This window comes from Danio rerio, chromosome 24, assembly GCF_052040795.2.
Source record: "Danio rerio strain M-AB ecotype USA chromosome 24, GRCz13ab, whole genome shotgun sequence".
Classification (NCBI taxonomy): domain Eukaryota; kingdom Metazoa; phylum Chordata; class Actinopteri; order Cypriniformes; family Danionidae; genus Danio; species Danio rerio.
The window spans coordinates 21,550,355-21,568,635 of NC_141044.1; the positions used below are offsets into that span (position 1 = coordinate 21,550,355).

Below are 18,281 nucleotides of genomic sequence, written 5' to 3' on the forward strand. Positions count from 1 at the left end.
TCACCAATCTCTTTCCTGGAGGTCCAGTGCTCAGCAGGGTTTAGCTCCAACTTGCCTCAGTAACTGCAGTGCATGTGCATGCTAATAATAACTAAAAAAAATATGTGGTATGGACACTACTATAGTTGTCATTGATATGACTGTATTTCATTATTTCATTGTCAAATGACAAAAAACATAGCCCTCTATTATTACAGACTTCATCATTACAGTTTCAAAAACTGCACAGAAGAAACATTCAAACTTGAGGATATTATTCCTGTGAAATCCTTTAGGAAATTTCCAAATAACCCGTGGTTTACAAAATCACTTAAGACTCTAGTTTAGTTTAAAGTTTAAAGTTTTATTGTCCGTTCTGACACAGAAAGGAAATTTGTCTTCAACATTGGATTTAAGACAACAATTACAAACATACAACAACCACACAACTCTGTCAAAACATAATAGGGCCTTTAAAGAGGGAGATATTGTTGAGTTTCATAAACTAAAAAAAGACGTTAAATGGAAAATTAAAAAGGCTAAAGCAGTATATAAGGGAAAACTTGAAAAAAAATGTGAAAATGGGAAATGTGGGTTCTGCCTGGGATGGCATGCATTTAATTACAGGACAGGATAGTAGGAAAACAAATAAAATTTGTTTAAATGAATTCACGTCAGACACAGTTTTTCACAAAATTGTAATAATTTTTATTCAAGATTTGATAGTCATGATTTTAAACAAGAAATAGAGAGGGTGAAAACTGAATGCAGTGTAGACAGAGAGTACAATTTCATATCTTTTTGATGTGAAAGACGTGATTATAAGTTTTAAACAGAGTAAAATAGGGATGGCACCAGGACCGGATAAGATAGGAGCTAGATTGCTTAAGGAATGTGCTGAGCAGTTGGGACCCATATTTTATGAAATCTTTTCAACAACAAAAGGTACCTGCACTGTGGAAGCAGTCTATAATTATTCCTGTGCCAAAAAAACAGAACCCACAGAAAATAGAGGACTTTAGACCTTTGGCACTTACATCTTTAGTAATAAAAAGTTTTGAAAAGATAGTTAAGAGGGAAATAATGCAAGACTCACAGTGTTCTAGATCTTTTTCAGTTTGCGTATAGGCCTAAGAAAGGGGTTGAGGATGCAGTAGGGACTCTGCTGCACTTAGTTCTTAAGCATCTTGATAAGCCTAAAACATTGGCCAAGTTACTTTTTACTGACTTTTCGTCTGCATTAAATACCATTCAGCCACATATTTTGGTTAAGAAACTTATTAATGAATTTGATTTGGATCGAATGCTTGTAGGTTGGATTTGAGACTTTCTTGTACAGAGGACAGAGGGTTAAGGTAAATAATTGTTTCTCTAAATGGTCGGTGTCAAAAGGTTGTGTCCTTTCTCCTTTATTAATTATTTTGTACACAAATAGCTGTAGGAGTATTTTAAAATTTGTGGACAATTCTGTAATTGTTAGTTTGTTAAGTGAGGAAGACTCCACGCATGGTCCTGTAATTGATTATTTTTCCAGCTGGTGTCAGGAGGCTTTCTTACAAATTAATGTTCTTAAGACTAAAGAGATGACTATTGATTTTAATCGTAAGAGGAGACTGATTAAGGGTAAGCAAATTAGTATTAATGGAGTGGGTGTTGAGAATGTTGATCAGTATAGGTATTTGGGAACTGTTTTAGATAATAAATTGTATTTTTGTTTTAATACTAATATGTTGTGTTACGACTATACTGTTTACAGAAATTAAGATCTTTTAATATAGACAAATCACTCATGTGCATGTCTTGAAGTTCATACATTCAGTCACTGTTATCTTTTTTTTTTGCTATGCTGGTTCAATTCTCTAAGTATGAAAAATAAGTTGTCTGGAGAAAATTGTAAACCTAGGAAGAAAAATAACAGGGAGAAAACAGATGACCATGGCTCAGTTAGACAATAGACAAGTTTTGAGTAAAGCTCAGAGTATTCTGTGAGATGATTCCCATGCACCACGAGTTTTACCTTCTCCCTTCTGGTATTCGATTAGTAAAACAAATCGGTTTAAACTTTCATTCATTCCCTCAGCTGTAAAGTTTTTAAATTTAGGGTAGAATTTGTATTGTATAATGTACTTTTGTGTATTATGTGAGACATGCTTATGCTGCAACCAAATTGCCTTCGGGAAATAAATAAAGACTGACTGACCAATAACAGTCCAGAAATTATTCTAAATTAGCATAAGACAGGAATACAGATAGAGCTCAGCAAGGGCTGCTGCTGAAACTGAGTAATAATACATCTTACAAAGGGCATTAGCATGAAATAAGGCTGCTGTGCAGTGCCAGTAGGAGCTCATCTCCAGCGAATGCCCAGCAGGTGGCAGCTGACAGCCCACAGTTTGCTGGCGGAGTTGTCGTCCTTAGCAGCCCTTGAGCACGAGGCCACCGCACAGTTACTGTGAGAGATCATGAGAGGAACTACTTTATTAAACCTCAGCATGAGGAAATTCAGAGCAGTTCATTAGGTTGGAGCCAAATTTAGCATCACAAGAGCAAAAGAAAGAGCATGTGAATGGAAAAGATGATCATCAAGATTATTTGTAGTTACCCTACATTTTTAGGTTGAATCACTCAACTTTAACAAAAACAGTTTGTATAGCTTTTAAAATATGTGAAATTAACAAAAATGCATGTTGTGAGCACATACTTTTACATAATATTTCACAGTGTGTACAGATGAAGTTCAAACAAACCTGTAGTAGGATCCAGTTGGTAAATCTGGAGTAAGAGCACAGTAAAGCGTGGTATATGCACCCTCAGCAGGGGTTTTTATCATAAAACCGAATGTCTTCACGAAGAACTGCACAGGCTTCATCAAATGTCTGGTGATATCAGTATTCACCAGGCCTGGATCCACAGCATAAACCCTCACTCCCAGCTCTACCACAGAAAAAATAATAATAATCTTGATGAACTACACTGCAGTTACAATCATTATTAAGAGAATATTTGTGGGTAAAACATGAGACAGTCACACTGGAACAGCATGCTTATGAATTAGCAATGCATTACACAGCAGGTTTTCCAGTTTAAAGAGCACTCCTAATATGGCAAGCTGTTTTAATCCAAAAATGAAAATCACCTCATCATTTGCTCTCCCTCGGGTGCTTTTAAACCTTTATGAGGTTCTTTCTTCTGCTGAACACTAAAGAAGATATTGCATGTGAAGAATGCTGCTTGCTGGCACCCAGTAAAATGACTATGGAAGTCAATGGAAACCAGCATTTATCAAACTATCATCTTTTGTTTTCAACAAGAAAGAACCTCAAATAGCTTTTAAACATGAGTAAATGATGACAGGATTGTCAATTTTGGATGAACTGTCCCATTAAATGATACTTGTGCTTATTTGTTAGATAATAGTTGTTGTTGATATTCGGGTACTTTTTTATTATAGTACTGCACCTTTTATATAGACACTAGTTATATTCAGTATATAGTACTTACATAATTAGATTAGGTAATCTACTCATTAAATCAATAATAAAATATCAGATAATCACATAGGTTAGATCCTTATTGATTATAGCTACTAGTACACACTTATTAGATACTAATTTGAAATGAATGGCGCCATTTATGCCGATGATGATTATAAAATCATATTTTTTGCATTCCACTACACTGTTCTGTCATTGCTTAACATTTAACATTGCATAATGACACAGCATTTTAAAGACATTAAGGCTAAAAGAAGTAAAGATGTATCTCTAGATCTTGCTGATACATTATACTGGATCATCAATTTGTTAAATTTTAACCAACTTCAGCTTTCTAAATATATTTTATTCCCTATACAGCAATGTTAAGAAATCCCATAAGGACACCACATAAATATTTCAAGAGTTCACACTTAGATATGCTTAGCATTTATAGCAGGTTTGGCATGCTGTCCCAGGAAAGAACCCTGAGCTCGGAGATATTTGAGCCCAGGGCTCCCGTCCGGTCAATAAGCATATCAGAGGATCCAAGATCAGGTAGGTCTTGATAGTTCCCCCTTTTGAAAGGGGAGAAAAAGGAGGAGATGGGGTGGAAGGGGGGATTCTTCCGAAATGAAGATAGGGAAAAAGGTTAGAAAGTGATCCATTTATAGTAAGCTAGGATCACTCGGATTGGACTATTACTGGTTACAAATGAGTGGCCAGCTGTGCTCAATCATATCACGTGCTCCTCTCGAAATTAGTTTATGAAACTTCACTTCTCAAAAAGACAATGACATTTCAGAACAAAGACGGTACAGGCCTGACTATTGTGCCAAGTGTAAAGTTTGGTGGAGGGAGGATTATGGTATGGAGTTGTTGTTCAGGGGATAGGCTTAGCTGCTTAGTTCCCGTGAAAGGAACTCATAATGCTTCAGCATATCAAGACTTTTTTGGGATATTTCATGGTCCCAACTTTGTGTGAACAGTTTGTGGATGGCTGTTCCAGCACAAATGTGCACAAAGCACGATCCATTTAAACATGCGTGTGCAAGTTTATGGAGGAATTTGACTGGTCTGCTCAGAGTCCTGAACTCAACTCGACTGAACATATTTGGGATGAGTTAGAGCAGAGTCATGTGAGCCAGGCATTTTCTTGCAACATTAGTGCCTGAGCCTCTTAATTGCACTTCTAGAAGACTGCTTAAAAATTACTAAACCTTGTGGAAAGCCTTCCCAGGAGAGGTGAGGGTGCTTAGGGTGGGGTAACTCTATTTTAATCCCTACAAATTAAGATTGGGTTGTCATTAAAGCTAACATATACATGTAAAAGCAGATGTCCCAAAAACTTTTGACTATATAGTGTATATCTTGCCATTTCAAGACACAAAAAATTATCTTAACTTTTGTTTTGTGAAACTTTATTTCAAATATATAATAAATATATATCAAAAATTATCATAAATCAAATATATCAATACAGCAGCATCAATGTGTTCATACCTACACTACCTGACAAAAGTCTTGTCATCGATCCCAGTTGTAAGAGCAACAAATAATAACTTGACTTCTAGTTGATCATTTGGAAAAATGGCAGAAGGTAGATTTTTCAGATAAATCATCTGTTGAACTGCATCCGAATGACCACAAATACTGCAGAAGACCTACTGGCACCCGCAAGGACCCAAGATTCTCTCCGAAATCAGTCAATCGGTCAAGTTTGGTGATCAAGCTGATGGTGATGAAGGTCAATGTGCTCCAGGATTGGCCAGCCCAGTCACCAGACATAAACATTATTGAGCATGTCTGGGGTCAGATGTAAGAGGAGGCATTGAAGATGAATTCAAAGAATCTTGATGAACTCTGGGAGCCCTGCAATAATGCTTTCTTTGCCATTCCAGATGAGTTTATTAAAAAGTTATTTGAGTCATTGCAGACATGTATGAATGCAGTCTTCCAAGTTGTTTTGCCTAAGCAAAGTCAGACCTTACTGTCCTTATTCAATAATTAATAATCAAGGCATGATTTTATGATGTTTTATTTTGATAGAATAAGCGTAATCTAGAGGCCTTTGCCTTTCACATAAGCCACTTCTGATACCAAATGATCAAGCTATTATTTGGGTGATATTATTTTATTATTATTTTATCATTAGGTGACAAGACTTTAGTCAGGTAGTGTGTATTGTAAACACTGCATCAACAGATGCTGTAAAACATGTGGGCGCAGTGGTCTAACATGTCTGCTGGCACATTTTGAGTATAGAAAAACAATGGAAATGCAGCTTAGTGAAATGACTAGAAGATTGGGTTTGGAATCTGATTTTTTGGATGCCCTTTATTTTTCGTAAGATCTGGGGGCTATTCCAGAAAGCAGGTTATGTGACATACCCGGGTAAGTTTGAGAGTAAGTAGGTGGATAACCTCAACTTTGGTTCCAAAATCGGAGGTAACTTCTGGGTATGTTAAGTAGCCATAGCAACTTACTCTATGAAGATAACCTGCTCCGGAGCAGGTTATGTTCATAGAGTAAGTTGCTATGTTTCAGAGTTTGTCTGTTTCAGAGAGTTTACTGAGCATTGCGTGCTCTTTTGATGAGAATATTTATGGATGTGGACACACAGATACAAGTTTTTTCGTTGTGAGAGGGTTATAAGTGCATAGTTTTTTTCATAACCAAATTCATAATGTTAATGTATTTAACAAACCTTTTTGAAATCTAATGTGACAAACCGCGGGTCTGCGCTTACCATAAAAAACATTTAGTGCAGCTCTTTGTATTCGCGTCAGGGCATTTTAGGCAACTGTACAATGTGGCAGCATGACCACCTGTACAGTATGCCTGGCACTGAACTGTTTTTTACACTTTTGTACAGTTCCTTGGTCATACATTACTCCGTATCATTACACAGATGATTCAGAGCACGGGAATAGCGTAGTGGACAGTGCGTCAATAAAGAACAACAGAGCGCACAACGGAGCGAGTTTGAATCTCTCTTACAGATCTTGGGTTTTTTCTCTCCTTCTGCACCCTCACATTTTTCTGTATAATATTATAAGTGGCAGCTTTGTCTTTTGTAGGAAAATATATCTTTAATTTAAGATGTAGGACGTCGTTCTTATATAAACATTCACGCACACACACCTACATTTTTTTAATATAATATTTTTTCAGGGTTTCTAAATGCTATTGTGTGCATTAATTGCAGCCGATTTTAAAGCTCCATCAGTCACTAAAGGACACTGATAATATAAAATTTGTCCAAAGTATAAGTGTGCAGGTACAACTTAATTTTCTATCCTTAATCTTTTGGTGTTTCAACTATTAAACTTATTACTGCTTCCACTTACCAGCTCATCACACACCCCACCTCATCACTAGGCTAAATGGCTGATTTTCAGGAAGTAATGATTCAAGTGTATAACACAAATATAGTAAAAAAAAAAAAAAAAAAAAAAACTATAAAGCAAATGTTGCTTAACACAATGTTTATTTTTATTATATTTGTATTATAAAATAGAATCATTACTAGGCACTACATTGTTACTTGCTGGAGGACAAAAGATACCCTTTTCTGCCTTATACGATGACACGTACCTGCAGCCTGACCCAGAGGAAATCTCAGTGACCCAAGCAGACAAAACAGATGGAAGAGTGCTAAAAAATATATAATTATATATATATATATATATATATATATATATATATATATATATATATATATATATATATATATATATATATATATATATATATATAAAATATATAACAAAAAACTATGTTTAATCAAATAGTTTGGTCTATTCATTTCTTCATTTCCTGAAATAAAATGAATGATTTTGTACACTGCTTTATACACACACCTTTCAACGTGTAACATATTTTTCATAGACATTTCTCACCTTAAGTTGATGCTCATGTGACTTTATCTTTGAAGATGGACCTTATACAGCTACTTTAGAATTTAAATATGTAGATAAAAGATTTTGTGATCCAAGAGTAATATTCAAATATGGAAAAGTGCAGAAAATTCTTACACTGCTTGTTAGTTGAGGCAGAAGGAACTTCGTCTGCATGCAAAATAAAAAGAACCTAAAGCTATCTGACAACAATCACTTACAACAGTGACAGAGTGTGTGGTTTAAGTGAAAAACTCAACCACTGAAAAGCCTTTATTATAGGACACAGCAATTAGACAGGCCTCTTTCTATTAGCTGCATGTCAGAAAGAATATTCTAGAGTGTTAAATAAAGAGCTCCAGTAATTAAATATTACCTTTTATGATAATGTTTCTGTGTTTAATGACTTTGGACAGAGTTCTAGCTCCAGAAAGATTACAATTTCTATAAGCCTTATTAGTCAATACACATATTGTGGCCTTAAGAAATGAATGGCAAGAAAAATAAATGCATGAATGGTTACACAACATACTCAAAAAGGATGTTAAAGAGTAGTTTAATTTATCATTACAATAAAATGGAGGGTGGCATGTGTAATTTAATGAACTAATAAATTTTCTTATTATTTATTTTTTATTTTCTTATCTGTTTCTTATTCTTTATTTCTTTCCTTCGTTGAAGCAGATGTGTAATCTCTGAGTTTAAAACCTTCAGCTTCGCCTCTGTAAAGTGCGTTGCCCTTTTTTTCTCACCGTGACTTTCTATGGTGACTCGTGAATTCGGCGATCTACTGAAAATGCCTTCAGGTGTGTGCCGTGCACGCGCATTAACCCGCGGTTATCTTAAGGAGGTTGATTTAACTAACTCTTGTCACCTGTTTTGGAACCAACATACTCGCGGTAAGCAGGTTTTGGGTAAATCAACCGAGAGTTTAGGTTTTAGCAGATGGTAAGTTAACCCAGCTTTCTGGAATACCCCCCAGATCACTATTCTTACCTTCCACTCTGGAGGCAAGCTCTCTTGTGAAAAGTATGTTGGCCAGTTTGCTCTGTACGTAGGCCTTCACTGGATGATAGTTTTTCTCACTGTTCAGGTCCTCAAAGTGGATCTTTCCCATGGGATGAACAAGTGAGGAGACATTAATCACTCTGGAAGGAGCTGAATGCTTCAACAGATCAATAAGCAGGAATGTTAGAAAGAAATGTCCTGTAGAAGAAAAGGAGTCATACATCACATGTCAAGAATGAACAGTCTCTTTAGTTTCTACAGAACAAATACGGACTCTTTGATATTCTCTGAAAGAATGAGAACGGCTAGAGCACTTCATCATACCTAAATGATTGACTCCGAACTGTGTCTCAAAGCCGTCTACTGTTGTAGAGTAAGGGCAGATTGCCACTCCAGCATTATTAATCAGCAGATGAAGAGACTTTTCAGCTGAAATAAAATAAGATATACTTAAATAAATGTAAAGGAGAAATAATTGACTAAAAAAAGTCAGGTTAGAATTGATCTACTTGGTCCTGTCACAAAATAAAAAATATTAGCAATTGTTTGTGCAATTGTAACTGAAGGTATTGTCATAGTTATTTTGTTTAGATTTTGCTATTCTGATATTTTTCTATCTTGCAATTCTGAATTTACACTCAAAAGGCTGTTTCTATCTTACAATTCTGATGTTTACATTTCACAATTCTTATGTTTATGTCTTGGCTTTACATCTTGCAAATTCTGATTTTTACATCTCACAATTTTGAGCTTACATTTCATTTTTCTAATGTTATTTAAACCTCACAATTCTGATGTTTACATTTTCCAATTCATGTATATATTTTACATCTGACTGTTTGCATCTTGCAATTCTGAGTTTTTGTAATATAGAAGTTTACATCTCACAATTCATTTTTTATTCTAGCAATTGCAACACATCTTGCAATTCTGATGTATACATCAAGAAATGTTTATATTTATTGAGTACACAGTTCCCCAGGAGTTTATTCCCCAAGTTTACATCTTAAAATTCTAACGTTTACATCAAGAAATTCTTCAAGCTTGCAGCTTGAGATGTTTACATCTCAAAATTCGCTTTACAACTTTGTTCTGAGTTTAAATCTCACAATTCTAATGTTTGCATCTCGTAATTTAGATGTTTACATCTCAAAATTTCACTTTACGTCTCCCAATTTAGACAAATAAATCCACCAATTCAAGTTTACATCTCGCAATTCTGATGTTTACATTTAAAAATAAAGACTTTACATCTCACATTTAAGGTGTTTACCACTCACCATTCAGATGTTAACAGCTGAGTTGACATCTCATAATTCTGATGTTTGCATCTGCCCACTCATGTTTAAATCTCGCAATTCTGAATTTATATCTCAAGTTTACGTCTCACGATTCTGATGGTTTCCTCCCCAAGTTAAAAATTCTTAAAATCTTATAATTCTAATGTTTACATCCAGAATTTCCATAAGCTTTCATCTCACAATTGAGATGTTTATGTCCCACAATTCTGATGTTTACATCTTCATCTTTAGTTTACATCTCACCACTCTAATGTTTGCATCTTGTAATTTAGATGTTTACACCTCACATATGTTCAGATATCTGAATATATTCAATTCAAATTTACATCTCACAGAGTTGACATCTCACAGTACCAAGTTTACCTTTCACAATTCCACTGTTTACATATCACAATTCTGAGTTTACATCACAAGTTTACATTTTGCAATTGTGAAGTTTACATTTAACGATTCTGATGCTTATATCTCTCAAAAAACAATGAATATCTTGCAAATCCGGCTTTTTTTTTTAATTAATTGAAAACATTTATATTTTTTATTTAGATTAAAGCTTACAATTACTTTTTAATCATCTATTTAATTATTTTTAGGCCACTGCATGCGTAAACCTGCTTTAATTATTCCTAACTCACTGTTATAAATGAGTTCAGCAAATTCACAGATGGATTTCGTGTCAGCCAGGTCTAGTTTGCGAACGACCACATTGGCGTTCTCTACGTCTCTGCTGATGTCACTGGCCGCCTGTTCAGCCTTGACCAGGTCTCTGCAGGCGAGAATCACTCGAGCACCTTGGATTAATAACAGGTTTTGTTTTATTAGTTAAAAAAACTAGTAAAGACATATACAGTACTGCACAAATTTAAATATCAGATCAAACTGTGACACGCAGTCAAAAATAATATAGCGCATCTGTTCCTCAATGAAAATAAGCCTTGATGCGTTATTTCCAGTGTGTGTTAATGTTTGGCTACGTTACCTACCCCGATTTGCCAGGTCCTTCGCTGTTTCTTTCCCAATCCCAGTGTTTGCTCCAGTCACTATAGCAGTTTTTCCATCTAGGCGAACATCAGATGACCATCTTTTGATAATGAGTCCCCTGAAAGGAGTTTATTCGTTTATAAAACATTTAAATAGCATTTTGCTGATAAGAGCAGTTGAACAGTGCTAAAGTAACGCTTAAAATAGAGAGACTTCAGTTTATAATCATATACAATATGCATATTAAAATAGAAATTGAATATAATGTGTATAGTTTTAATCAACTTATTAAAATAATAACTGAGAATAATTAATGAATATTAATATGTGGTATGGCATTATGGTGGCGCAGTGGGTAGCACGGTCATTGGTTTGAGCCATGGGTAAGTCAGTTGGCATTTCTGTGTGAAGTTTGCATGTTCTTCTAGTGTTTGAGTGGGTTTCCTCCAGGTGCTCCGGTTTCCACCACAGTCTAAAGACATGCAGTTTAATTGAATAAATTGAATAAACAAAAATTTTCCATAGTATATTTGTGTGAATGCAAGAGTGTATGGGTGTTTCCCAGTGATGTTTTGCAGCTGGAAGGGCATCCGCTGCATAAAACATATGCTGGATAAATTGTCGGTTCATTCCACTGTGGTGACTTCTGATTAATAAAGGGACTAAGCGAAAAGAAAGTGAATGTATAAATGAATTAATGAATGAATGAATGAATGAATGAATTTTTTATGTGAAAGCCATTTATTTATAAAAAATATTATTTGTTTAGTAAACTCTTTTAAATCATAATTTTTGACAAAAGGTAAAAAACTAAAACTAAACCCAACAAAACACGACATGGAATTATTAATTTTAAATGAAATTCATTTATTTAATTATATTTATTTACTACTACAACTAATAAAAAAGTACAATAATAAAAACAGTGCGTGTGTTTGAGTGTGTGTCTGGAAATTTCTTTCAGTGCAGAAGAAATACTTTCGACAGACAGACTTTAGGTTGTAATCCTATATGAAGTCTATTGGGATTTTGATAATTCAATATTAATTTGAATTATCTGCAACAACGACTATTAATAATATTTATACTTTATGCTGCCATAACTACTCTTACTACTACTACAACTAAAAATAATAATATTTACTTCTTTTTTTAATTAATTATTTAACCAAGAATGTTCCATTGAGATACAATATCTCTTCTACCAGAAAGTCCGGGTCAAGACAGACAGCATAGGACAGAGTTCACAACACAACACTTAGACACGCTCAAAAATATAAACCATAAATTAATTGTTAAAACATGTGCACTGCTCTAAATTGACTGTCTTTAAAATATTTTTCAATATAGCAATAGATGGTACGGATTTTATATGCATTAAATCTAAAAGCTCATTCCATACATATGGAGCATACGTAGAGACGCAGATCGACTTAACTCTGTGTAAAAAAAATGCCATCCTAAGTAAGAGTATATCTGCTGATCTGTTATTATAAGTATTTGTGCAGTACTCCAGCAAACTAGATGTATACTGTGGTAATTTACCAATAAATGGCAATATTTTAATATCTCTAAATCATGCAAGTGATACATAAAAAGCCCCTTACCTTAATACACTCATTTTCCCAATGCTCTTATTACATGTGAACCATGCAGCGAGGAGGAAAATAGCTACTCTTGACTGATACGAAGTGTCAAAATAAATGCTCAAGTGTCATTTGTACTTGAAGAAGGAGGGCAGAAAATCCCCTCTCTTCTCTTGAACAAATTGATCATGCTCAGCGAGGAAAATAAATCCATTGACTGTTATTCTGCATGTAATCTGAAAGGCCAAGCTGCTAAATAAAGCTGAGCAAATTCCAGGAAACTTTCCTTCCTGTAACCCTTAATCAATAGGAGTATTTTGTCAAACACACTGCTGTTTTATTTTATATAAACATTCCTGAGCGACCACAGTAGATCTGAGCGAAGCGTCAAATAGGCATAAACTACAGACCAATGGCAGAGAGCAGTTCAATCAGAGAAGTTTGTTTATTTATTTAGATTTTTAAACAGAATTCATGAATTCTTGTTTACTAAAGTTAGTAAACAGTTGCTGACAAAATTAGTTAAATATCTGCATAATAAATAAATAAATATCTGTTAAGATTTTATCAAATGATAAGGATTTTAAACAGAACTTTAAACATATTATTATTAATAGTACTAGAGGAATGTATTTATATATATATATATATATATATATATATATATATATATATATATATATATATATTTTTTTTTTTTTTTTTAGTAAGTTAATTATTTATTGTTTATTGACAGTGAGAGCTGTTCAATTCAATCTGAGATGGTGGGAATCTCGGATTGATTTGTCATCTTAAGAAAAAAAAAAATCAGGTAGTTTCCAGGCAAGCTGGAGGAGCATCTGTGTTCAAAACTGGAGTTCTCCCTTTACCCGATACACACATGATGAGTCTGAACACGATACAAACACCTGAACACTGACCACAGCCCTTGTGTTTGGGAGATCTGTGTTTTATATTCACTTCATCGATATGAAGTCAGTGAATAATTAATTAATAAAATTATGAGCAGATTGAATGCATAGCATTAATGCCATTTAAAATGTTAAGCTGCTTTAAAATTTTCAGATATATTTATTTGTTTATTCATTAAAACAATTCAACAGCAAAACTGATAAAGGGCTTAAATATTTATGCATCTTCACATTTAAATAATATTAATTATTTGATTATTTTAATGTTATTTACATTTCTTTACTAAATCACTAATCATATATATTTTTAAGTAGCTATATTATAATAAAACAAATAAATATCTGCATATCTAGGTAAGCATTTTATTCCAGTTTCTTTTTTTAAATTGCTCAGACACTAAAAGTAATATTTGACACCCACTTAGTGAATCCGTTCACTTAGGGCTGCATGATATTGGAAAAATCTGATATTGTGAATATAGTTGACGTCTGAATTATTAGCCCCCCCTTCAAATGTTTTCCTCTTTTTGAAATATTTACCAAATGATGTTTAACAGAGCAAGAAAATTCACAGTATGTCTGATAGTATTTTTTTTTTCTCGAGAAAGTCTTTTGTTTTATTTCGGCTAGAATAAAAGCAGTTTTTAATTTTTTAAACACCATTCTAAGGACAAAATTATTAGCCCCTTCAGGCTATTTGCTCGACTGTCTACAGAACAAACCACTGTTATACAATAACTTGCCTAATTTCCCGTACCTAACCTAATTAACCTAGTTAAGCCTTTAAATGTCACTTTAAGCTGTATAGAAGTGTCTTAAAAAATATTAGGTAATATATTATGTACTGTCATCATGGCAAAGATAAAATAAATCAGTTATTAGAAATGAGTTTTTAAAACAATTATGTTCAAAAATGTGTTGATCTTAAAAGCATAAGAAGAAATTAATAGTTTTACAGTTTTTTTGGATTGCTTAAGCACGATTTACAAAACAGGGCCCAAGTTTTCAAAACAGTACACACAATTAGCACAACCACACACCCAATTAGCAAAACACTACAGATCCTTTGCATAATTAAACACTCTTATAAAAACTATAGACTTAGGTTTAAAAACCACACTTTTTTACCATAAGAAACACACATTTTCTATACTTTGTTTGCACGAGTTACACACTGCTGTGATAAACCTAAAACACTTTTAGCACTTCTACTTCCCTATGATTAGAGTAGGCTACCATCAACAAAGTACAAATATAAAGTAAATTCACCAAAAACTACTCAAGACCAACGCTGCACACTGAAGAAACTAATTTATTTCTCAACATGTCCACGTGGAGATTCATAGTAATATAACATGTCACTTTTCAAATTGTATTGCAAGTTTATGGTTACAAAAAAAAAAACAAAAAACAACAACAACACACACACTAGACATTGGGCCAGTTTCAGAAAGGAGGTTAACTGAAAACTATTTTAACCCTGAAATGAGAGAAACTCTGGGTTTTCCGTTTCAAAATGGCAAGTTTGTTGAACTCGAGAAATCAGGGTAAGTCAAGCCTGTTTCTGAAAGAAAGGTAACTTTAACTCAGAGCCAGTTACTGTGGTAACTTACTCTGTGAATCTAACCTGGTCCGCAGCAGGTTTTATTCTCTAAACTCTGAGTTTCTGTCGGTCTCCTCCCCTTTTTTAAAGATGAAGCGGTATTTCTCGCCTTAGCCTTAGGTTTCCACCCACCTATTTTTATGCTTATTTTGGATACGTGCATAATATTGATAGAAACGTCATGATGCACATAACTTTTTAAAATATGCATAAAAAACGCGCATAAATGAGTAGGATAAACTTTTATTCGATAGAAAATGTGCGCATAAACTACGATGGAAACACTTTTACTGAACAAATTACAGTATGTACATTAAAAAAAGATCATGATCATATGATAATGAAAATGTGTGTAAATGAACAAACCAGCAGGCTGAGCACACTGTAACACTGTAAATATTGTTTTAGTCATTCTAAAATGCCTTAACTGTTTCAGTATTAGTGTATATTATTAATTACCTCCGAATGTCTGGTGCGTGTCAAGAGTCTCCACGTCTCATGGCATCAGACGCCCCCACGTGTTCATTGTGTTTCAGCATTGTCTTCTGACATCGAGGCGCAAGTACATTAATTAGGCTAAATAAAGAATTAATTGACGCAGCTTCTTCTACCACAGTAAATTCTGTTTTTACTGTTGATATTTGGTGCCAGTTTAATCAGGAAGTGACAATTTTTTTCTCTTTGACTCGTTGGATGGAATTTTATTCGCATCTTTTATGCAATATTCCAGTTTTGCACATACATTTATGTAATATATTTGGATGGAAACATAGATATTGCCTACATTTTAGTCACACACAGAAGAACTGTACGAGAATGGCTTATCCTTTTTTAATAAATAATTAAATTAAATTCACCTTCGACATGCACTGTAACTAGATTAATGGGATTCTTTCTAAAAATTATTTTTAGTACTGCTTACCTTCTAAATGTTATATTAACCTCTATCACTTGATCAATAAAAAAGGCAGACACACAAGTGCACTGTTAAATCATTTAAAACTAATAAATGTATAAAAGAAAAGTTTAGAAAAAAATATATAAACGTCACAAATTACATTACTTATTTTATTATACTTAAATATTTAAATACTTAAAAAGTGAAATTAGGCATTAACTTGAGCAGCTGTTTTCCCACGCTAACTGTCTCTTCTTCACTGATGGTTGCTTCTTTTCAAATATATACCCTCATATTTGCTATAACTTTGCATGAGAACATCAAGTTCAGCTGGAGAAAGAAATGCTGATCTCTTTTATAAGATATTGCCATAGTCACTCGTAATGCCACGGTGTGCGCGCTTAACTCTGAGTTGGTCTACTCGAAGTTGATTGACCCAACTCAGATCAGCTATTCTGAAACCGAAAACTCAGAGTTTTTAATCTCTCGGTAAATCAACTCAGAGTTCAAGTTTAAACTCCGAGTTGTTTGAACCTCCTTACTGAAACAGGCCCATTGTCTCTTCGTCTAGCTGGATCTGGCCAGAGAATTATCAACAACATCGCAGGCAATGTTGTCATAAGCAAGACACCTTGGAAAGAAACGTCTTGAATGACGAATCCATCCTTGGATTGATGCTACTTCCATCTGCTCACAGGCCTCCTCCATGGCTTGGATTAAGGGTATGTCAGCCTGGAGACGGAGATCATGTACCTTCCATCGCCATGCCGAGAAAAACTCCTCTATAGGGTTGAGGAATGGGGAGTATGGTGGAAGATACAGGACGGTGAAATGTTGATGTTGCTCAAACCAGTTCTGAACCAGAGCAGAACGATGGAAAGACACATTGTCCCAGACAACAATGTATTGTGTATGACTGATTTGGTTTGCTGCTGTTATATTGTGCAATTGGTTCAAGAATGTAAGTATAAGTGCTGTGTTGTAAGGGCCCATATGGGCATGGCGATGGAGGACCCCATTCTGTGTAATGGCTGCACAGAGTGTTATATTTCCCCCACGTTGCCCTGGGACATTGACTATAGCCCTGTAGCCAATGATGTTTCTTCCCCTCCTTCGTGTTCTCGTCAGGTTGAACCCAGCCTCATCTACGTAAAGGAACTCATGCTGGATCTCCTCTCCATCCATTCGTAAAACTACCTGTAGAACAGTGTCAGGCAAAATTGTGTAGTTCAGAATAGATCTCGTATTACATATTACAGTACAGTAAAAGATTGAGACAGTATGCAAGATCACACTGCAAAAAGTGAATGCATACCTCTGCATAATCATGCCACAGTCGTTTCACCCTTTCTGAATTGCGCTCAAAAGGCACTCGATAAATTTGCTTCATTTGAATGTGTTTTTTTTTAGAATATGTGCCAGTGTTGATATTGAAACCTGCTGGATATCATTGAAACTGGCATGGTTATTGACAATGTTAGCTTGGAGCTGTTTGAGTGTTATAGCATTGTTGGCCAAAACCATGTTTACTTTCTCCCTCTCTTGCTGTTCTGTGAACATAGGAGGCCTTCCCCCTTGTTGTTCCCGACCCTCAATCCTATGTAGAAAAATAAATAAATAAAAACAATAAACAATAGTGCAGTAATTTCACAGGACAAGGTGACCGAAGTGCTGATACTGCATAGAATACAACACTTTAAGCAATTACTGAAACTCTGCAGATGTTTTTAATATGGTGATTTTTTTACCTATTTTCCAGTCGAAATGTTCTTATCACACTTGCCACTGTGTAACGGCTTAGATTTGGCTGTACTCGCAGTCCAGCATCTCGCAGCGTCAGGCCGTGGTTGACAACGTGGTCAACCAGAGTTGCGCGGATCTCATTTGTCAGATTCTGTCCTCTTTGAGCACCATCTTGTCTTTGTCTTCGTCTTCGTCTTCCTCTTCCTCTTCTTCTTCCTCTACCTCTATTTCCACCATGGCCACCATCTCTGTTGATTCCTCTTCCTCCCCTTCCTCGTTGTCCTCCACGTTGTCTTACTCTCTCCATTGTGCTTGAAAACCAATGAACTCACCTGCTGCTTTTTATAGTGCTTAAACACCAGACTGATGTGTCTACAATTAAGCAAACAAGTGTTTGCACACCTGATGACTGTGTTGAACCAATTGGTTGGACGGTGTGGTAATTTAAGAGTCAGTGCTTTGGTATTGCAAGGAAGTGACTTTATAATAGATTTTAGTGTGTAATGTATGTTAAGTGTGTTTAGTGTTTTGCAAATCACTGTGTGTAGAGTTTTGCAACAAGTGTGAGGCTGACAATGTGCTTATAGTTGTGCAATTATGGGCTGATGTTTTGATACTTGTGTGTAAGGTTTTGCTAATAGCGTACTACTTTTAATTTTAGTGTGTAAGCAATCCAAAAAAACTGTAATATTTAAATAGTAGCTTATAGTTTTTCTCCTTAAAGCAAGCTAAATTTTCTGCCAATGTGGTAAGTAAAATTGATTTTGCTTTGAAATGTAAATATTTGGACTTGAAATAAAACAAAAATTAAAAAAACTAAAATTATACAAAGTAAGAAAAACTTGTATTGTTGCATAAATAGTATCAATTCTGCAAAAATAATTATATGAAATAAATCTTTT

At 34.6% G+C, this 18,281-nt stretch overlaps 2 protein-coding genes across 2 annotated transcripts; both read right to left on the bottom strand.

The window, feature by feature from the left end:
- Positions 1–2,171: 2,171 nt before the first annotated feature.
- Positions 2,172–12,320, bottom strand: si:dkey-73n8.3. The gene is given in 7 exon segments (NM_001200062.1): positions 2,172–2,429; positions 2,727–2,913; positions 8,348–8,557; positions 8,684–8,788; positions 10,293–10,448; positions 10,641–10,756; positions 12,246–12,320. Coding segments are annotated over 7 exon segments (891 nt in total). The 5' UTR covers positions 12,260–12,320; the 3' UTR covers positions 2,172–2,326.
- A 1,413-nt stretch (positions 12,321–13,733) lies between these two features.
- On the bottom strand, positions 13,734–17,739 carry LOC147831039 (uncharacterized). The gene is made up of 2 exons (XM_087309435.1): positions 16,952–17,739; positions 13,734–16,833 (listed from the first exon to the last, which is right to left on the bottom strand). The coding sequence occupies exons 1-2, from the start codon at positions 17,024–17,026 to the stop codon at positions 16,204–16,206; spliced, it is 705 nt and encodes a 234-aa protein (XP_087165561.1). The 5' UTR covers positions 17,027–17,739; the 3' UTR covers positions 13,734–16,203.
- Between the last annotated feature and the right edge of the window lie 542 nt (positions 17,740–18,281).

What these genes read in the sequence shown, in the direction of transcription:
- LOC147831039 (XM_087309435.1), bottom strand. Translation starts at nt 17,026, where the DNA reads ATGAAGCAAATTTATCGAGTGCCTTTTGAGCGCAATTCAGAAAGGGTG. An exon ending in TGTGGCATGATTATGCAGAG is followed by an intron (nt 16,834 to 16,951) that starts GTATGCATTCAC and finishes ACTGTTCTACAG; the next exon opens with GTAGTTTTACGAATGGATGG.